The 23,319-nt window shown below is 35.2% G+C and overlaps 1 protein-coding gene across 2 annotated transcripts in view; it reads right to left on the bottom strand.

Annotated features, from left to right (window-relative positions):
* Positions 1-23,319, bottom strand: part of RABGAP1L (RAB GTPase activating protein 1 like) — a 424,365-nt gene that overhangs the window by 344,155 nt on the left and 56,891 nt on the right. For both annotated transcript variants that reach the window (XM_019725918.3, XM_019725841.3), the window contains exons 8-10: positions 7,367-7,433; positions 3,630-3,732; positions 989-1,155 (exon numbers count right to left, since the gene is read on the bottom strand). In XM_019725918.3, the coding sequence (XP_019581477.2) occupies positions 989-1,155; positions 3,630-3,732; positions 7,367-7,433 (337 nt within the window). The remainder of the gene's footprint in view (positions 1-988; positions 1,156-3,629; positions 3,733-7,366; positions 7,434-23,319) is intronic.

Raw genomic sequence — 23,319 nt, 5'->3', positions numbered from 1 at the left:
ATTACCTACAAACACTGCCTAATTTAGGGACGTCATAGAAACCCTAATTTTGTTCATTTTATATTAAAGTAATTTTGTAACCTTATTGATAAGTCAAATAATAGATTTATATAGTATTATAGACAAAAGTAACTATGACAATTAGTCAGTTATGACTTGAAAGTTTTTTCATTATAACTTTATAAAGGTATGATATTTCTGTGCCCTGTCTTTTAGGTTTTAAATTATTGTATAAAAAGGGGCGGGGGAAACTTGATTTAGATACAGAATCAATATTTCTATTAAGTATGTCGATACTTTACAGGTACGCATTACAGGTTGTTAGGGGGAAAATTACATAATTACTACAACAGCTGGGTTTTGTTTTTTTTAACTTACATAACCTAGATGTGGAATTTTCAAATACTCTGTTGACTCTAAACATCACTTGATTAATTTTATTGCTTTGTATTGCTACTTAAGGCACTATGTTGGCATTTAAAAAGAATGATAAAAAAATACATATGGGGCCGGCCCGGTGGCTCAGGCGGTTGGAGCTCCGTGTTCCTAACTCCGGAGGCTGCCGGTTCGATTCCCACATGGGCCAGTGGGCTTTCAACCACAAGGCTGCCAGTTCGATTCCTCCAGACCCACAAGGATGGTGGGCTCTGCACCCTGCAACTAAGATTGAACACGGCACCTTGAGCTGAGCTGCCGCTGAGCTCCCGGATGGCTCAGCTGGTTGGATCGTGTCCTCTCAACCACAGGGTTGCCAGTTCGACTGCCACAAGGGATGGTGGGCTGTGCCCCCTGCAACTAGCAATGGCAACTGGACCTGGAGCTGAGCTGCGCCCTCCACAACTAAGATTGAAAGGACAACAACTTGACTTGGAAAAAAGTCCTGGAAGTACACACTGTTCCCCAATAAAAATCCTGTTCCCCTTCCCCAATAAAATCCTTAAAAAAAAAAAAAGTATGTTATTATATGAAAAGAACAAAAAGGTCCTACCTGTTTCAACCTCATGAAGAAAGTCTCCGTGAAAGTCTTTCTGCTGAAATACCAAAAGCGCTCATTCGCGGGGTACACACGTACTACTGTCTCCAGGAGAAAGCGGACGGGCTCCACCACCTCCGTGACAACCATATCCACGGCCACGGTCATGTACACTCGCTTATCTGTAGCAGAAATGTTTCATATTTTATGCTGGCTTTATTATTCCATGATTATTTAAGAAAACAAAGTTTCCTCACTTATGAAAGAACTAAGGTTCTTTCTAATCATGTTATCTTCCACGTTTAATTTTAAATATTTTATTGTCACTGTGATTAACTAGGTAACCAAGTCCAAGCTTGCTTCTCAACACACCGGATCCTATCTTAAGTGTCCAAATCATATGGTATTTGTCTTTCTCTGTCTGACTTATTTCACTTAGTATAATATCCTCTAGGCTGGCAAGTGCTTTTAGAGAACAATAGTATGGAGTTATCAGTCAAAATTTCAGTTATTATTGAAAATGTTTACTTGCCCACAGCCTTCCTTTAACTTGAATCTAGAATCTTCCAGGCTAGTGTCTACTGGCTTTCTTCAGTTTCACAATGATAGGCAGAAATACAGATTTCATTTTATTTTATTTACCCTGCTTCAGATTCATTGCGGTTTTTGAATCTGTGGCTTGGTTATTCCGTACCATTTGTCATTTCTTCTTTAATTTTCTTTTTTAATTTATTGTTTCAACTACTTTTAGTTCTCAATTAGAGGAAAGATTAAATAATCAAGCCCACCGTTAGAAGAAAACTTCAATAGTGTTTTTTTAAACATTATACAACATTTACACTCATCAACTACACTTCTGTTGATACCAAATTCAACCAAAATTATATTATATTCCTATCAAATATATGCATTCTACCTGCTAATTCAAGAAAAAATAGGATTCTCTAGACATTGTACTTGACCTAGAAGACCTTAAAGTTTGAGGGGAGTAGAGGGTTAAGAGAGAATAACACAAAACCACAGACTATAACACACGACTTGGTATAATGAAAAGATCCAAGACATTTCCTCTCTCAGGGCTTCAACTTCTTCTATAAAAATCAAACTATAATTCATCAATCTTCTGAATAACTTATAATACCAAGGACACCATTTGGAAATATTAGAAATCAGGTCAATATATTTGTGTAGCATATGAAATGATTTAAATTTAAAATACGTTATCTTTTAGATCAGAACATATTGCAATACAGTATTACATAGTTTATTTTAATAGAACAAATAAAACTTAAAATATATTCTCTTTTATTTGAGAATCAAATGTATATTAAAATACAAAATAAAACTGAACAATGTGTTACATTAAAAACAGATAAAAACTGCTATGACTACTTATTTTTTGAAATTCCAATATTTTATTCTTCAAAATTATCAATCAGCTTATTTTTCTCATTTTTGTGTTTTCTTTCTGAATGATTATATGAAAAAAGTATACAGGCTGGTATTTACAAGCCTATCTCCAGAAATAAAAAACCTGTGGTGTAAAAAATATTTATTCCTAATATATGAAAAGGTAATTTTACATAATCATTATTTTTCTCCATTTTTAGCCCTAATTTGAAGTAAACAGTTTGCTATGTGGTTACAGGACTGGTAAAGACTCTCTTTAAGGAAATTTGAGAATAATTGTCATTTTAATGTTCTTCATTAATATATTATATTTCCATATTAGCATTCACTAATGTTATCTTGCACCAAAACTCTACTGTGGGTATAAACAAAATAATGTTAGACTAAGATGAAAAAAAACTGATCCATTATTTTCTCAATATAAATTATTGGTTGAATGACAGTAAAGCATTTAGTGTAAGATTATATAACTCATGAGGTAAAACTTTAATATTAGTTTGAAGGCAGATAGAGGAAGGGAAAAATAGGCAATTAACAGATATCTGGATAAAGTAGGAATAAAAATAAACAGTGGGAAAAATGACAAATGTGACTATATATCATTTATAAATTCTGTTCAACAGTAGCCATATTAAACAAAACAAAAAAGTAAACAACTAGGAAAAAAGTGTCACAAATGAAATCTTTAATATACATTACTAAGCTCTAAGAACCCAAAGGTAAAAAGACTGGAACAAAAAATTAATAAATTACAAAATATGAGTAATCTATAAGATCATTTTTAAAAGTTAAAATACGTATCAAAGATATGCAAATTTTCAGAATTTGCTTTCATCATTTCTTTCATATTCTTCCATCATTTCCCCACAAATAAAACAACTCTATAATGACATATGATAAACAAAGCACAAATATGTTCTACATAATCTAATAAAATTAATTCATGTATCTTGGGGAGAGATTCTTTTTTTTTTTTTTTAAGACGATAGAACCAGTTATTTTAATCAAAATAGGGAGACCTCCTCTCTAGAGGAAACTGCCCAACATTTAAAAACATTTTGGGAGGGATTCTTTTGAATAATGGAGGTTTTTCTCCATAGATACATAAAGTATGAAAAGGAACTTCTAAATAAGAATAACTCATTTTAAATGAGCACCAGATTTTTAAAAAAAAATATAGCAAAACAACATTTTCCATTACACAAAATTTTAAGCTAATAATAAGAAATCTTTCAAGAAAATTCACCTTTTGGGGTTTCTTCATTAAGTGCCAGAAATATTGGTACATTGGGGTTCCACATGCCAGTGATAACATAAGCTCTCCCATCATAGCTCTTCCCCATGGATTCCTGTAAAAGTTCAAACAGGAATCACTGAGAATATATACATCAAGAAAATCACCATTGAAAATTATAAATGTATCTTACTTTAAGCAACACAATTTAGTAAAAGTTGGATTTACAATTAAAAAAGGGATTTATTTTCTTTGTAAAATTTTTTCACTCTACAAAAGCATTTATTTAAATATTAAATTCTTCTACAGCTTTCTTCAAACAGAGTTTCTGTTTAGAGACACATACCTCTTGGGTAAAAGAGGTATACTCTTACATGCTGAATCACAAAAACATTATATTGCTATGAAGTTATATTTAACTTTATCTCAGGCTGGGTGTCAAAATCTCATATACTTACACATACAAGGATGCTCATAGTTTCTCTGGAAACTATACTACAGATCTCACTGGATACAGTTAAATTGAATTAATAGCTAATCACAGGAAAAGAAGACAGTATTTTTCTTCTAATATTCTATTTTTTAATATGCTCTTAAATATTAATTTACTTTGTCATAATCAATATTTTTAAAGTTAATTCTTTTCTACCATATGTATGTCAGATATTTGCACTTTCTTATAATCATAATCCAATATTAGAAGTCTAATTAACAATGGTTTGTAATGAACACGAAAGCCTAACTATCTCTCTCTATCCTTATACTTACTCCCTCCTTCTTCCCTTCTCTCCTTCTCCCCTTCTCCCTTTCCTCTTCATTTCTTCCACTCTTTAAGACTTTTACCAAACCAGCTCCTGACTCTCACTAAAGAAGCCAGCAATTCGTATAGTGAAAGCAAGGACACATAGCTGTGTATATGTGTCTGCGTGTGTGTCGGGGGTCAGGGAGGTTAGAGGTTGTCCCATGGGAGAACAGCACACAGAATATAGACACGTACATATGCAAAAACGAATAGTATCCACAGTACTTTCAATTTTCTGTACCCATTTCCTTATATTATGAATAGAGAATACGTAAAGGGTCAGACTGAAAGAAAAACTTTTTCTTCAAAATTACCCCCACACACAAATGCTTCCCTTGAATCCTTAAAAAATTGTTTCAGTCATCTGGTAACCACTATATATGTGTTTCTAGTGTATCGATGGTGTTTCACTAATCAGATTGCATAGCTTGAATGCAAGGACCACATTCAATGTAATATACTCATGGTCACATGAAAGGAAACCCACTCAGTACTTTCAACATACTCATATATTGATATTCTCTCTCTCTCTTTTTCTCCCCCTTTTCCCCTCTCTCTCCCTCTCTCAACTTGTCCCAATCCTCTCTCTCTCTACCTTCTAATTAGACCCCCATTCAAAACAAGGAAAGGCATTAACCAAAAAACCCCAATCCATCTGTGGACAAAAGCTGCACTATACTTAAGTCTAAAAAGAGGAGCTAAACCAATGAAATTATTTCCTTCAATTAACAAATACCAAGAAAACTGAGCAGTTAAAAGCAGAGCTGAAATGTTTTGGTAAGAAGTAGGTGATGATACGCCACACACAAAATGAAGTTAGACATGTGACAATAACAGAAACTATGTGGGAGGGAAAAAGATATAAAGAACAGCAGAGTATTTGGAAACTGCTAAGTGCTGAGAAAGAAATGGAAAAAACAATTTAAAATCCTTTAAAATAATTAATCATGCAGTTAAAAAACAAAGGCAGATTTTGGGAGGCAGGAAGGGAGGGAAAAGCAGAGAGAATGAGGAACAGAGAGAGAAGGGCAGAGAACGGGCAGGATGGGAGACAGAAGGGCAAGAAGTGAAAAGAGGAGGAAAAGGGGAAGAGAGAAGGAAAGAAAGAGGCAAAGAGAGACTTTTCAAAGTTTGTAGGAATAAAGTGTAAGAAGATGAAATTTGTTTTCAAAAGTGTTCACATAATGGACATGTCACAGAAGCAGAAGTATTAACATCTTGCTGTAGGGGGTAGAAATAAGACAAATGAGGCAAAGTTATAAGGAATGTGATACCAGGTGGTTACAGAGAAATAACTTTGTAATAACCAGAACTGTCCCATGGTCTTCATTACAAAGTAATGAGTTCCTTTTTCTTAGATGTACTCTAGCCATAGCTCAACCACCATGTATGAAGATAGTGTGAAGAGCAACAGCACTGGGTCATAACAAACCACAACTGTTGGTAATTGCAAATAGAAGCCCTCCCACTTGATCAACTCTTTGTTGCACAGGTCAGCCCACTTCTCCTTCCAGGAGCCTCAGTGTTGACAAGCCTTTGGTTTTCATGTGAACTCTTAACCGTGGAGAACTGCACTGCAAATGAGACACACACAAGACTAAGGGAACTCCAGAGCTCATGACAGGTCTGCAATCCTATAATCTGAACTTTGGTTTCATGGAAAAATCTCTGCCAGGGATTCATCTTAATCTTTTAAACTCTAAAAGATCATGACTAGTTAGGACCTAGGAGCTTTGTAAGTGCTCATGTCCCTGAACTACCTCCTTATGGCTTTTTCGGGGCTCCCGCATGCTGTGGCTTGCCTTAGGTAACACCACTTGCATTACTGATATGTTGTAAAGAGGGATGGAAGGGAGATGGATCCATAGCTAATTTGTTTTCACACTCGATGTAACTGGTTGTCCTTACCTCACCTGTGCATGCACTGCTTCCTCTGTATTTCTGCGACTCATTGTAATAACTGTATGAGGGCACTTAACCCATTGCTGTAGTTACATACTTAAGAGGTTTCCATCACAAGACGGTAAGAGTGATGTTTTACCTTATCTACAACCCCAGCACCTCATACAATGTTTGGCACAGAATTAGGAACTCAAACAGGCTGAATGACCCATTCTAGTACCACCAGAAAATCAATGTGATGTTACCATGAAATAACTCAAAGAAAAATGTGATTATAATTGGTGACATTCAACTGACATTTGCAAACCACAGCCGAAAGAAAGAAAACATGTAGTACTTATTATCACTAATATAAAAGTCTTAGTTAAGTATGAAAAAAAATTATAGTTACACTATGGTGACTATTTCCTATAACATTTTTAAATCGCAAAGTAAATGTTTCCATTAACTTCAATATTAGAAGGCATTTCTGTTCAAAAGTTAAGATGACTTGCTATTTTTACATTAAATACCAACTCTTAAATATATATTCATCTTTAAGGGCATTCCTGAAATAAATACCACTCCTACAGTAAATACACTTCGCTAAGGACAGGTAATCAAGGAGGAGACATTCAGAAAAGGAAATGCTTTAAAGAAAACAAAAGCATCCCTTGCAGTACTCAAATTAATAACAGTGCATTAAAATAAATAAAAGGCACCGTATTCACTCTGGATGTGTCTCTTATAATCAGCTACTTGTTATTTTGGGTTCAAAGGAAAGACATCTTCCTAAGAAGCCACACAGACAAATAAATGGATATTGTCATAACTCTGTCCTTTTACTTGCTGTCAACTTGCATATGATTTTTTGGTGGAAATTTTCCTAAATCTCTCCCTCATAAGTAATTTTAAGTTCAGGTTTCCAAATTTAATTATTACTGTCACACAGCTGAAAGTTAGAAACGATTTTGACAATATGGCAAAATTTTAAAATAGAAAATACTTTTAAAATATAAAATAACTATCATCTCTATGTGGTTAAGGTGTTTAAGATTATCATTACCATATCCAGTAAATGCATGTCACTGTTCTTCACGTTTCGACCTGGGCTTAATAACATTCCAAAACATCTGAAAATATTGGGGGGGAAAAAAAGGAGAAATAAGGTATCAAGAATACATCGAGAAGCTCAGTGAGCAAAGCCTTTTTATAATAACTATACAATCTGAGCTCTGTACTTACAAATAGCTTTAGTTTTCTAGAGAAACACCACAAAGAATTCATTAAGATTTAATAAAATCACATAGGAGTAGGTTATTTAAATTCCCCGATCTTTATGTTTGCATGTGAAAGATTACCAATGCTCAGAAACTCTGATAAAAATGGCCACAGAATCATTGATTGAAACAATACAGTAGTGAGATATGAATTAGTTTCTAGGTAGAAATGAGATTTTATTTGCCTTATTCCAAACATATAGGTAAAAAAAAAAAAAAAAAAAAAAACTAACTCAGTTAAATTAAAAAGGATTATTTTTTAAAAATATATGCATAAGACACTGTGTTCTCTCTTTGCATCAAGCTAGATTAATAGAAACAATTACCCTGGCCCTCAACAGTCATGTTCACTGAGTAGACTATTAATACTATAGCCTCAGTTTGGAAAAAAAAAAAAAAGTTACACAAAACACATTACTAAATGTGTTATTATACTGGGGGGGTGCCAAAAAAATGTATACCCATGACTTGTATTCATCTTTTGTTACCGGTACATATTTAGTATTACAATTTTAATACAGTTTTTTCCTTTCTTAAAATGTGTATACATTTTTTTGGCACCCTCTGTATTAGTGAAAATATTATCCAACATACTATATACTATTAACGATTCACTAATTTATCCTGTGCTTCTTGATGCCAGAGAAGCTTTAGGAATCCCATCAACGCTACCCCTTTATTTGTAAGGGATTTTGCATAAGCTCCAAAATTCACCTAAATCTAACAGTTTTATATTTGTTAGGATATTATTGTTAATTCTGCGTTAAGAGAAAATAAAGTCTAGAGATGTTAAACAATTTACCCAAATTCATGGGGCTATTAATCGAGAGGCGATGTGATGTGTCCCTCTGCCAACAACACACACCGACACTTAACTAGAGTATTTTTTCTTTCTTACCAGAGTGTTTTTATTGCAGTTTTCCAAAATTCAAAAATATGCTAGAGAGCATTTTACACAAGGAGCAGACAATGTAAATCAATTAAATATAAGATTGTTCAAATTTCAAAACAGTGGCAGCTGACCAGTCAGTATTTAATGTCCTCCTTGCTGTGCTCCAAAGGTTTACTTTTCTAGGAGCATTGGTTTTTTCTTCCATGAACAAAGTGATTGGTCCTATCCAAGTAAAAGCTCAGTAAGTGGTAAAACAGTATGTACTTCCTGTGAGTATTGGAGGATGCTTTGCTCAGGTTCCCTTTTGGCATCCAAAACAAATCAAGTACATAACAAAGATCAAGCTGATAAGCTCTGAAGATAACTTTCCAAACATATCATTGCTCATCACTGAACAAAAGACAGTTTACTACAACAGAGATAATTAATCTAATAGTAATAATTTTAATGTGATTACTATGTACAATTTGATCTCTCTTATTAACTCCTATAATAAACACTGTCTGTATAAATTAAATGTCCACTAATCATGCAATTCATTGTACTATTTTTTCTACTAGTGCCTTAAAATCTTGATAAGTAAGAATAAAAGAGTTAATTCTTTTCAGATACACTATTTGGTCGCCCAACTAAGAAGTCAGGTCAGTGAGGACAGAAGATTTGTCACACATTCCTTACACAGCAGTCCCACTTGTCAGCGGGGGATTCTTTTCAAGACCTCAGTGGATGCCTGAAACCGCAGATAGTACCGAACCCTACATATACTATGCTTTTTCTGTACATGCGTACATACCTTTTCACTGGAGGAAGCACTTTGCGGCTTCTCCTTGCATATCTGAATTGCCAGCATCGCTATTCTTGCATTTTGGGGCCATTAAGTAAAACAGGTCCTGTATCACAAGCCTTGTGATACCTCAACCGTCAATAACTGAAACAACGATTAAGTGACTATGGGCGAGGAGTAGTACACAGCCTGATTTCGTCACATTACTCAGAACAGCACACAATTTTAAACCTATACACTGTTCATTTTCCATTTAATACTTTCAGACCGTGGCTGACTGCAGGTAACTGAAACTGCGGGAAGTGAAACTGCAGATAAGAGGGAACTACACAGTATGCACGTACTTTGCTTCAGCTTTCATCCATCATGGATTTTTTAAGAACAATTTTCTATGTTATAGAGTTTTTAAGCTATAAAACTATTATATACTCATTGTAGAAAGTTAATAAATACCAACGTATATGGGGAGAAATTAATTCTCCCTTCTCTCTCTATTTCAGCCCCCTTAGAAACCAATACTTCAGTTTAATTTGCATCTTGCCCACCTTTCTTTCTGCTTTTTTTTTTTTTTTGAAAATTTAAACTCTTCTATTATTTTGTTTGCCTAGCACTTGTAGGTAAATACTAAATGGGTATAATTTTATATTTTCATAACATTTCTATGTTAAAATCTACTGCAAAAGGAGCCTTGGAAGTAAGTTTTCCTTAAATGGCAACACATATTATCTTATTTTGATGATCTCTGATGCACTGCTCTTTTTCTGGGTTATAAATAAAAATTCCTGCCACCAACCAGCAGTGTGACCTTAGAGAAAGCACTTAACCCGCTTGGGCCTCTGTTTGCTCTTTTAGAAAATGGAAAAGGTATAATACATAAACTCTAAGGGTTTTTCCAGCACTAAAATTGCACAACATTTCTTCTATCAACTTGTATTAGTCATTTCCGAAATTATACTTCATTGAAGCACATCAGGTTTCCTATGGGGACAAGCAAGATCTATTAGGAATAATGTGTCAGTAATTAGATATTATTAATACCACAAACACCTATTGCAAATATTAAATGTTTCACTGGGGAGTTCAAAGCAGTCAACCTTCTCTTATTAACTCTATAAATAATGTAGGAAGCAAACTGCTATCACAGCTATTTTCTCAAGGAGCTCACGGTCTAGTAGGCGGGGGAAGTAAGCAAGCAGGCGATCACAACGTGATAGAGTAAGTTTTCTGATAGCTGTAAGTGCAGAATGAGTTTTCTGATAACTCCGAGAACAGCGCAGACAGGAAACGTACCCAGCACTATTTATAATACAGTCAACAGCTGACCTACCCGCGCAAAATTTGAAATCAAACCTCCTGAGAATGAGATGGTGATGTTATCCTATTAATAATTATTACCATATTTAATTATAGTAGCTACTGTATTGAATGCCTTAACTTGAAGTCAGATGTTACTATAGTGTCCCATTTACATTTTAGAACAGCCTTCCTACAGCATAATAATAAAACTGCTTTTCTGAAAGTACACATGATTTGTCCAAACCACACACCTGTTAAGTGATAACCTACGATTCAAGCCCGCGTGACTGCAGAACCGCATGGTCTTCACATTACACTCTGGCCAACTCCCTGGCCTTTCGGTAGAAAAGATTATAAATTCCCTGTATGATCCGGGGTAAGTCACTGACACACTTCAAAGTGTCACCACGTTTTTGAAATTCAGCTATCACCTGTTTACATGTTCACTATGCTAATGTAAAGTTGAAATGAAAAAAAAAAACTCATGGTGGAAGAACACTGTCAACTACAGAGCAGTTGCCAATTAGGAATTATTATTACAATGACTACTGTCATTGAAAACATTTAGCATTCCCTAATACCCAATTAGTTTTTACTCAAAACAGAACTTTAAACAGCTTTGAACACCAAATTAGCATCCATACCAACACCAAAAGCTCGTTGTGTCTCTCAATGCTTTAGAGTTAACTGATAGAAAAATAAGAGAGAAAAATAAAGATATATGTTAATATATTGCAATAGGAAACTAATTTTTTTTTCCACTTTTGTCCATCAAATCATTAGGATTCTATATAACTCCATGAAGACCATGGATAAAAATTAAGAATGAAGGAAAGGAAAAGGAGGCAGGCTCTGAACAATATCAGTTAAACAACACTGTCTCTTATTAAACTTTTGTTATTAAAACTGAAAAAGTGACAGTATGTCAGAAGGGAGTAAACAGTACTACAAAGAAGAAAAGCTGTAACTCAATTATAGTTTTTAGAACAATATACAAAAACTCTGAAAATTAAACAATTTCGTAAAACTTGGAATCCCAGGTAGTCTCACCCTAAAGAAGCTAAAGCAAAAGATGATTGGAAAAGTCTCCTACATAAGACTCATTGGGATTGTTTTTTGCCACAGTAAAGGAACGAAGTAGAGAAAGACATACCGACATTCCCCCCTCTGCGCATAATAACCACACAAGCAGAACCGTGCAAGAGCAATCTTACCATCCATGGGAAAAAATATGGTTGCCCTGTGACTTGCAAATATTTTTGTCAAAACTTTAAAAAATTCTCTTATTGTCAATTATTAATATACAGGGAAATGAAAAAAACAAAAGTATTATTTATTTAATACTTTGTAATTTAAAGCACTTTGGAAACATTGACGGCTACTAAACTATTATGGGGTAATATAAATTCGTGTATTAATTTTGAAATGCCAAATGAAGACAGGAAGTTGTTGGGTGCATGAACTGGGCGTTCAGAGGAGACCTCTCAGGTCAGAGATAAAACTTTGGAAGTCATCCATTTATAGATATATTTCAAGTTACAAAACTGGATGAGGTAACCTACGGAATGGCTGTGGCCACAGAAAGACTGCTAAATGATGTCAAGAAGGCAAAATGGAATTAAATCTAGTCTATGGATAGGAAGTTGGTCATCAGAGCATGGACATTTCATCCAGAGTAATAAGAGAGAAGGCAGAATGTACGGTACCCGAGATCGATTGGTAGACACAGTGATGGGGACATCTAAAGTCCTATTCTTATTGCTTCTATTATCTTAAATAAGAAATGATCACTGGCTGAGAGTAATCATGGTAGGAGACATGACAGAGCTTTAAACAGATGGTGTGAAACGATCTAGGACAGAGATGAAACAGCTTGTGGAGTAAAATGAAACAGAAATGCTATCAACACTAAGATACAAGTGAGCTCATGGTCATGAATCTGAGGTGAAAGCAATTAGCATGGGTATATATTAGTTTTGTTTTGTTTCCAGCAGCATTCAGTTACAACAAGTGTTGGCACAAAGGAGCAAAAAGCTGGAATTAACTAGAGCTGGGAATATGCCAGGAGTGCAGGAAAATGGGAGAGAGAGGGCAAGAGAACTCTGGGAGTATATAAAGGAATAATTTATAAAGATAGATAATGGAATATGAGTTGGGAAGGAGACAAGAAAAAACATGGAGTGGGTGGGTGAGGAATAGTAAAACATGACAGGACCAGAGATTACTAGTCTCTGTGGGATCAAAGACTAAAGTTAAGGGGGTGGGGGAAGTGAATTAGAGAGATGAGGTAATGCTCAGAGAGTGGGATACCTGAAATTGAGATTATGAAGGAAGTGCAGTTGTCAGGACAAATCGCAGAGTCTGACCACAGAAGCAGGTGATTGAGGTAGGGAAAAGGACAAGATCTTTGGACAAGCAGAGGTCAAGAAACTAAGAAGCTAGTTTATTAGAAAAATCACCTACACGGATATTGAAATAGCCAAAAATGAAGATTAACCTAATAATTAGAGAGTGTCTGTGAGCCAGGAGCTGAAATCTTCAAAGACTGATGGGAACCCAAGGCTTGTAGATAACTAGGAGAGAGCTTAGCAGACGTTACAATCTGAGAGGATGAGCTTGGAAGCTGGGAGTTCTTACGGAGGAAAGAGAAACAACAGTCTGGCAAAAGCAAAGGCGTGCAAGAAAACTACTTACACACCTCCAGGCCGGAGGTACAAGGTAGGAAAACAGTCACCATTTAAAAGGGCTGTAAGGGAACCAGTGGATTCAGGCAAAAGCCAAGTTGTAGAAAGTGAAGGTGCCATTCAGAAATCAGGTGGAGGGCAAAAGGCATTGTGCTGATGATGGACTATGAGTTGCAGAGCATCAAATGGAATGGATTAGGAAGTTGGGTAAAGGTGGGTACGGGTGTCCGATGGGGGGATACACAGAGTCATGTGGGTGTTAGAATCTGAGCACTGAAGGAAAACCAAGGACTCCTGGACTTCTACAAGGCCTGAAAGACACGGGCAGAATAGAAATAGATTTCAGTGAGGCTGAAGGTTGAGGGTAGGAAGAAGGATCTGGGCAGAGCTCCGGAGCACCTGCTTTTCTACAGTTCTGGACAACTCAGGTGCACAGGCCAAGGGAGAGGCATGCGGTGTTCTGAGCACCCTCTTATGTTACTGATGGGGGAAGGAAGGGAACAGAACATAGGAGTGTGAAGGAGGTTTTACGTGAAGTGCATCAAGAAAAGACAACTACTTCTGGGTGTCCAGAGACACTCTCAGTTGATGAGTTTGCCAAGTTGTAAACCCACGTATGTATTTATTTTACAGTAGCTCATAACCTCATGTTACAAATGTTACTGCTCCTCTCAAGACAAGGTCCAAAAAAGCTGTCCTGTGTCCTCACAGAGATCTTCCATTAGGCAAACACTTTCTATAATCAATAAAAGTTACACATGCGTGCGAGCGCACACATGGACAGAAATAGTGATTTTGAATATGATTCCTACATGAAAAACCAGCCATAACAAACTGCCCTTGTGTTGGAGCCCCAAGACCACTCTTATTACAAGGACTCACAGGACCCAGCCTAGAATTGTATTTAAGGCCATTTCTTAGAATCCATAGAAATGAAGCAAAACCAGCAAAGATAAAAGGCTAATGGGGTGAAGTTCAGGGAAAACCAGGTGCAAACTCCCAGAGTCTTCTCCCTGTGGAGTCACTACTTAATACCTCCAGCAACGAGCTGTGACATGTGTGAAAATTTTAGTGTGGCAGCTGACAGAGATGCAGTGTCCAAGATTTTATTGGGGACTGATCACACAAGTAACCTCTGTCTACCACGTACTAAAGTCCAGACTCCAGGAGGAAAGCATAAATCAGGTTGTTCGCACCAATACTTTAGGCACAGTTAGGCACTCTTCTCATGCTGGGAATGGTGGGAATTCTCCCGAAATCCAAGTTTCCAGATGCCGGTCAAGAATCAACCTTGTAAGCGGACCTTCAGGAACAGAGTCAGGCCTGCTATCTTAACTCCTTTCTGCACAGCCCTATTTTGGTATTTACATTTCGCGAAAGAAATCTTTAATACAAAACAATATCATTTGTGTGTAAAATAATATCGATTCCTCCGATGCTCAACTTCGTTTAAAACAGTTGAATCAAGCAATATAAAACTTTGATCAGTTGTCAAGAGAATAACAGTTTTCTATAGTGGGATATACAAATAATTTGTCTAAATACATAAACCTTAAAGAAAATAGGTGAATAACAATTAGAAAAATGACATGAGAATAAAAAGGATAAGTAAGCACAGATAAAAAATTTCACGTGCAATACTTTTTAAACTTTTGTTACTCACCTAAAGTCCTACTAAATAAAAATAACATTTTATGTAGTTCTTCCCCGCTCTTCCCTTCAAAGGAACCAACGATCTTTAAAAATAAAAAAAGCTATGCTGCCATTATACACAAAAACAAAATATTACTAACAATGTTTACTAGTGGCACAAAATAATTACAGTTGACCCTCCATATCTGTGGATTCCACATCTGTGGATTCAAGCAACTATGGATCGAAAATATTTGAGAGGAAAAAAAAGTTGCTGACGTGTACTATGTAGTTAGGCCTTTGATGGCTGTATCTCTACTGAACATGTACAGACATTTTCTTGTCATTATTCCCTACAGTATATAACAAATATTTACATAGCATTTACACTGTATTAGGTATTATAAGTAATCTAGAGATTTAAAGCATACGACAGGCTGTACGTAGGTTATATGCAAATACTACGCCATTTTATATAAGGGACTTGAGCATCTCCGGATTTGGGTATCTGTGGGGGGTCCTTGAACCAATTCCCTGCAGATACCAAGGGACAACTTTATATCATATATGTAGGTACTTAAAACCTCCCCTCTCCCCTCCCCCTAAAAAGTCATACAAAAGAGTCAAATGGAAAGGCTTTAGGAAAAATAGCAAGAAGCCCTGAATTCAAACCAAATCATGTTGCCTCTTATCAGCTATGTTTCTTAGCAAGGAAAAAAATAACATGCTTTAGTTCCCCCTCCCCCCAAAAAAGCAAATAAAAAGGTAATCCACTTTGCAGGGTTTCTTGCTTTAGTATAAAAAAGACTATGCATTAAACACTTGGGATGGATGTGGAAATCATTAAGTAGTAGTAATTATCCTTGCCATTATTATGAAAGTTCAAAGACTATCAAAGACTACCTAAAATAACCAGTTGTTGATGTTTTCTTCCCGGAAATGTACCAGAAACTTTATCTATGGGACTGGTTAATTTCATTAGATACTAATTCAATTAGATACTGTCAGTTGAGGTCCAATGAGGAGAGAACACACAGTAATTTGAACAGGGAAAGTTTACTATAAAGAATTATTAAATGTAATAGGTGAGTAACTATTGAGAGAATCCTAAAGAATCCTCAAGGATAAGGGAGAGTACCTAGGGGAACAATAAACTCGGAAGGAGGGTTCTCTCCCTAAAGCTGGTATTCAGACCCCAGCAGCGAGGGTATGACCGCAGCCCAGAGGATGACGAAGAACTTTACTGCCAGGCAAAGCTTGACTACAAGCAAGCAGGAACCACCCTCCAGGTGCAGGCAGCCAAGGGGGCGGCAGGCAAACAATGGAAACCAGGACTCCTGGAGCCAGCTCACTGGAGAGGGTTGTGAGGTCTGGAGCCCACAGAGTTTGTGCCTGGAGGGCCACAGGAAGATCTCCCAGAGCCAGAACCAGGACGATGAGCTCAAAGAGGGAGAGCGTGCACGGGGGCACAGCTGGAGCACAGCGCCACTGCACGTCCCAGAATCTTGCAGCAAGAGCAGCAATCACACCAGAACTAGGAAGTCCCTTCCTTCTGCAGTGTCTCCAGCCCCCTCTGCTGGTACGATTTAATACTGTGCCTGCTTGCAAAGAAGAAATGCGGAAAGCGCTACTAATGCAGACCGAATAAGAAGGTAGATTTGGAGCCAAGAGGTAATAAATTGATGACTGGTGTAGGATATAATTACAAATACCCCATCTCTTCTAACTACTTAACAGCCAGGTTTGAAATCACAATTTCCTAAACCAATAAATAAGGAATTATTTTCTTAATGTAAATTAAAAATGTAAATTGGTTCAACCACTATGGAAAACAATATGGAGGTTCTTGAAAAAATTAAAAATAGATCTACCATATAATCCAGCAATTCCACTTCTGGGTATACATGCAAAAGAAATTAAGGCAGGATATCAAAGAAATGTGAGATGTATGCACTCTCATGTTTATTGCAGCAATATTCACAATAGCTAAGATATGGAAACAACCTAAGTGCCCAATGGATGAATGGATAAAGATGTCGTGTGTGACACACACACACACACACACACACACACACACAGGTATAGTGTTCAGCCATGATAAAGGAAATCCTGTCATTTGTGACATCACGAACAGACCTTGAAGACATTATACTAAGTGAAGTAAGTCAGACAGAGAAATAAATATTACATTATATCACTTATATGTGGAATCTGAAAATGCCAAACTCATAAAAACAGAGTAAAATGGTGGTCACAGTGGCTGGGGAGTGGAGGAGGAGAAGATATATTGTTTACGGACACAAACTTGCAACTAGCAGTAAATAAGTACTAGAGATCTGAAACACAGCATAGTGAACGTGTATTATCTTATAATCAAACTTGCTAAGAGACTAATTCCTAATTATTCTAACCACAAAAAAAGAAATAATTATGTGATGTTATAGAGGTGCTATCACTACAATGGCAATCATATTATAATACAGAAATATATCGAATCAGTAGGTTGTACACCTCCAATTTATAGTGTTACATGTCAAATATATTTCAATAAAAAATTGCTTTTACATTTGAACAACCTGGAATGCTCCTCAGCTAGGACCTGGCAGCCTCTATGTCCACAACAATCTTGATTTGTCACCTTAAGTTAAATAAACCTAAGTAAAGATCTTTTGCCACTAGAAAAAAAGATGCCTCTGGGATTGAAGTCACTGAGCAATCACTTGAATATTCACATTTTCAAATTCTGCTGGAAATACACCAAAGAATATCGATTCATTTATTTTCTTACAGGTTTGGTTAATTTTAAGCTTAGTGTATAATCAAGAGTCAATTGGGTACAGTCTTTAAGAGGATACACTCAGGAGTGAGATGGCCTTTGCTTAAACCCTGGCTCTACCAGTTTCTGGCCAAGTGACCAAAGTTATTTAACCTCATTAAGCATCTGTTTCATCATCTGCAAAAATAAGTTAATAGTTACACCTTCCATACATGTCGCTATGAAAATTAAACTGTACAACAGTCGTCATACAGTGAGTGCTCAATAAATGTTGGCTGTTAATATCATTTTCTCTCTCATGTCCAGTTCCTAAATAAAGATGAATATGTAAAATCTAACATGGGTGATTGAGGAAAGCAAAAGAACATTAGAAATTTTCAAGACCTGCACAAGAGCAGTTTTCACATATCCTCTAAACAAGGTAGGAATTTTATCAGATGTATTGTTGTATTATAGCCTCCATATTACAATGAATTTAATCAATGCTCTAAATTTATAAATGTCTTATAAACTTTTTATTCATTTATTCAACAAGTATTTTCAAAGAGACAGTAGAGACTCAGAACATATATTCTGGTACCAGATGGACCCAGTATTTAACTGTATGACCTCAGGCAAATTATTTAACCTCTGTGTCTCAGATTCCTGAACTGTACAACAGCTGATAATCGTACCTACCCCTCAAAGGGAGCACAGAAGACAGTGCTCAACAGAAAAAGTGCTAAGTAAGGATTGAGAAGCTAACTGCAAAGGTCTGTTCCTAGTAGCACTGGGCTACCTGTTGAAGGTTCTGGGATCAATAGCATAGTACTTGCCTTCAAAGACGTCAAAATAGATCATGACAGTCTAATTTGTCAAATATCTACATATGAGGAACATTTGAACCCTTGAATGCACAGAGAAATGGCTTCATTCATAATAAAAATTAATAATTTAAAATAACCCGAATTTTGAAAATTAGCATTTGGAGTGGGTGATGGGTGCACTTGGATTCAATATATTATTCTTTCTACTTTTGTGTATGTTATACATTTTACATAATGAAAAGCTGTTTTTAAAAATGATACATCATTTTCTCTTTCAAAAGATAAAACAAAATTATGTCATTTGAAGGATTTTCTTTCAAACCAATGTCTTCATGCTACAAATTTGTCTGCAGCAATGTTCGCAAGTCAGAGATAAGAATTCTCTTGACAAGATTGCCACCTACTGGATTATCTTAAATTCCACTATTTACATCTTGTGATTTAAACACATTAAATACCACATATAACCCAATAAAAGACAAGGGTTGCTTTTTCCAAAAAAGATAGTAAATCTAAGTATTTACAAAATGTCCCACATCACAGGAAATTCTGTTATGTTGAACAAAGTATTGTTTGAGGAAGACCCATTAGCCTGAAACAATCTCAGTCAATTTTAGTGTAGATGCTTACAGAGGTCATCTGATAGAATGTGTGAGAAACTTAACATGGATTTAGTAATTACTGCAGATGTAGGAACCCACAGTTCTTAGATATTATCACCAACATTAATGATATTAAAATAAAAGAAATATAGTAAGTGATTATATGTGGAATGGTTTTTAACTATCCTAATATTATGCAAATGGTGACTTGGGGCTTAGGTAAAATTTCTAATGATAGCAATATATACTGACTCAAAAAGTACTTTATCTCAAACAACTTAGGCAGAAATTGAGATAATGTGCTCTTAAAAATACCTGAAAACTATTCAAAAAGTAGTTTAAGTGATGATGAAGACCTGATGTTGAAGATTATTGAAGAGAGTATGAATAAAGTTCTCTTATAAATATAATGGACAAAAAGCACCATTTCTAAGTTATTTTGTGTAATATATTTAAAATGTATGCGTAAATGTTTAAATTAACCAAGAAAATACTATAATTGGGCATTCAGATGTTTCACCTATATTCATCAAGGTTTCTACACTCAAGTAGATCAAACTGGGAGCTTTTCATTGGGAAAAGGAAGGAATCCATCTTATACACACACAGTCTAGGCCTCTATATACCATTTAATCATAAAACTAAGGTTTTTAAGTAATTACTAAGTTAAATTATTCAATTCAATACCTCATACTTCAGACTGGAAGTTACTACAGACTTGATGATTGGACAGCTGTCTTTTGTTATGCCAGAAAGAAAACGCTGGAGACATGACATAAGGACATAGAGTTTAAAGGGGGTCCCACTGGCAAATTCTGGGACCATGTGAGCACCAAAATATTTAAGCACGGTAGTGAATTATAATCTATTGTGTGTGGGGGGGAGGTGCTGGAATTCAGGAGTTTATACCAATAATAAGTAGACAAATAAATGGAAGAGAAGGGAGAGGTCTTGGCATCAGAATGCCAAGGGAGAACTGGTAAATCTAGAAAAAGTGCAAGAGATAGAAAATTATCATTTTACATTCATCACAGTAAAGACTGGATCAGACAAGAATCATGAATGAATGAATAAATGAACGAATGAATGAAATAAAAGAGGACATTTGGATGAGAAGCAGGATATTTTCATGAGTCTCCCGACAATTGCAGGAGAGAAAAAAAGAGGAAAGACAGTGGAGAAATCAGACATCTCGACTAGGTAATCAAAACTAACATCACCAGCAAGAGCCAGATGGTCATCAGACACACCCAGAAGTGACACACTGTGAAGGAAACATCACCTACGTAGCAATAAGTAATCTGAATCTACTCATGAGGAAATGTTAGATAAACCCCAAATGAGTGATGTTATATTAAAAAGAGGGGAAAGTAATGTATTTTTCAAAAATGTCCATGTCATAAGATACAGAGAAAAGCTGTGGAAATGTTCCCAGATTAAAGAAAGCTAAAGACAAACGGCAACTAAATGCAATTATCTGACCCTAGTGTGAATCCTGAACTGGCAGGGACATTATTGGGTTAACTAACAAAACTGAAGACAAATGGCAGGGTAGATAAAAAGTATTGTATGAATGCTAAATTTACTGAGTTGATACATAGAATGTGGTCATAGAAGAGATACCCATTTTTCTAAGGAAGTATATAAGGGAAAAATGTCATGAGGTATATAATTTAATCTTAAATTGTTCAAAAATACAATCACATGTGTGTACGTGTGCATGTGCTAGCGTGTATGTATGTCTTTGTGTATGTGTATGTAGATAGGGAGGGAGAGAATGATTAAGAGATGGAGACAGTTGGGGAGGCCGGTTGGCTCAGTTGGTTAGAGTGCAGAGCTCTTAAACAAGGTTTCCGGTGTGATCTCTGTGTGGGTCACTGTGAGCTGCACCCTCCACAACTAGATTGAAACAGCTATTTGACTTGGAGCTGATGAGTCCTGGAAAAACACACCTAAATAAATAAAAGTATAAAAAAAATAAAAAGTGAAAAAATAAGAGATAGAGAAACTGGAAGATTGAAAGATTGAGAAAGTAGATGCAAAGCAAATGGAAATTACCAACGGGTGATTCTTAGTAAAGAGTATACAGGTATTCTCTGTACATGCTGTATTTTTTTTAACTACTCTGTAAGTTTGAAATTACTTCCAAATAAAAAGATGAAAGCATTACTATATCTACAGCTAACCAAAAAACAAATTTAAATCTCACCATCATTCTTTCAGGACAAAAATATTTAAAATCAACAATACTTTTATTTTCAGCTATTTTTCATCAATTTTAAGAAGCCATCAATTTTAAGAAGCCATCAATTTTAAGGCTCACAGTATTTTTTATACCACTAAGAAAGGGAAGAAATGATGACAACTTAATTATAAGATGCCATCAACTGTTAAACACACCACAATTTCAGAGATGTTAAATATGAAAACATGTACATCTTAAAATTGATGAAATATGGGGATTTATTTGTTTTCAAGTGAAAAACACATACATGCATCACCATACTGAGATACCGTATAGAACTTTTCCTATTTTCTGGATACTAGCAGTAGGATCCAAAGATGGGAAGAAAGTAGAGCTAAACACCTGACATTCTAAAGAAAGGTGCAGATAATTAGGGGCCAGACACCTCCTCCTAGATTTAAGAGGGACAGGGATTGCCATGATGCCATCAGCCAAGACCTCAACTGACCCCCATATTCATCCCAGCCTAGAGAATGGAGGTTTGGGGGGAGGTGTGGTCATAGTATACAACAGCATTGGTAGAGAGGCTTTGCTTTCTCTTGTGGTCATCACCAATTTCTCCCAGCCCTCCAAGCCAAGTAAATAGGCATTTGCTTTTACTTCCAGTTTTTTGCCACCATAAACAATGCTGTAATAAACATCTTTAAAAACGTCCTTAGATGGCATAGTTTCATTTCCAATAGGATAGATTCCCTAGAATGGAACTGATGTGTCTAATTACAGGTATTTTTAATCTTTATAGATGTTGCCAGATTGCTTTTCCAAAAGGATGTACTAACACTTTACCCTTTTTCCCCATATCCCCACCAGTTCCACATGTTATTTTAGCCAATCTGATATCTTATTGTAACCTTAATTACATTTCCCTATTTGTGAATTGGGACATATATATATATACATACACACACACACACACACACACATACATACACATACATATATGCATATATATACATATAAATGTATATAAACATATACAATTATGTTATACATATTATATAATTATATGTTACATATTATAGATATTACATATAATATAGGCTATATAATTATATATAATATATACTATATATAATTATAGTGTAATTATATTATATAAAGTATATATACTATATGGTATATGTTATATCATTATATATACTATATTAGTATATATAATATATACTAATATATATACTATATATACTATATTAGTATATATAATCTAAAAGAATATATATATAATATATAATATATACTAATATAATATATATAATATAATATAATATAATATATTATATATATTACATAATATAATATATAATATAATATATGCTATATAATTATATAACATATACTATATAGTATATATACTATATATATCTATTACATTACATATATATTATATATATGTGGATATGTTTGTTGGCCATGTGAATAGCTTTCCTATGATTTGTCTATTCATACATTGTTTGTTTTTCTTTTTTCTGCCAACTGTTATGAAATTTATATATACTATAGATAATAACTTTCATCCCTCACCTACATTACAAATATTTTTTCCAGAACTGTCATTTGTTATTGACTTTCTTATAGTATCTCTTGTCCTATAAGATTTTGTTTTGTTGTTTTTATATGGTCAAATATGTACATAAATATATAAATGCACATACACATATATGTATATGTGTGTATGTATATGTGTGTGTGTCCGTGTGCATTTATGTATTTAAAATACATACATACATCTTTTAAAGCTTCTGAAATCCCATTAAGTAAATACTTTGGAATAATAAAAAATGAATGAGAAGTTAAGGTATCTGCTCATTATGCAAATAAGGGACAGCAGGACAATGGGATGTGACCAAACAGGGATGAAGCAGTTATTACTGATAAAGCAAAGCCATGTCATGTTTGTTGCTGACATCAATTGAGCTGTTCAGTGAACCGTTACATTTAACTTATTCCAGTGCACGGTACATTATGATTCTCATCCTCATTCTCGTGAGAAACTGAAAGGTGAAAAGCCACGTGAGCACTACA

Source organism: Rhinolophus sinicus, chromosome 11, assembly GCF_057876585.1.
Source record: "Rhinolophus sinicus isolate RSI-liver-muscle chromosome 11, RSI-T2T, whole genome shotgun sequence".
In the NCBI taxonomy this organism is placed as follows: Eukaryota; Metazoa; Chordata; class Mammalia; order Chiroptera; family Rhinolophidae; genus Rhinolophus; species Rhinolophus sinicus.
The sequence above is the reverse complement of the archived record's forward strand: the minus strand, read 5'-3'. Positions and strand labels throughout refer to the sequence as shown.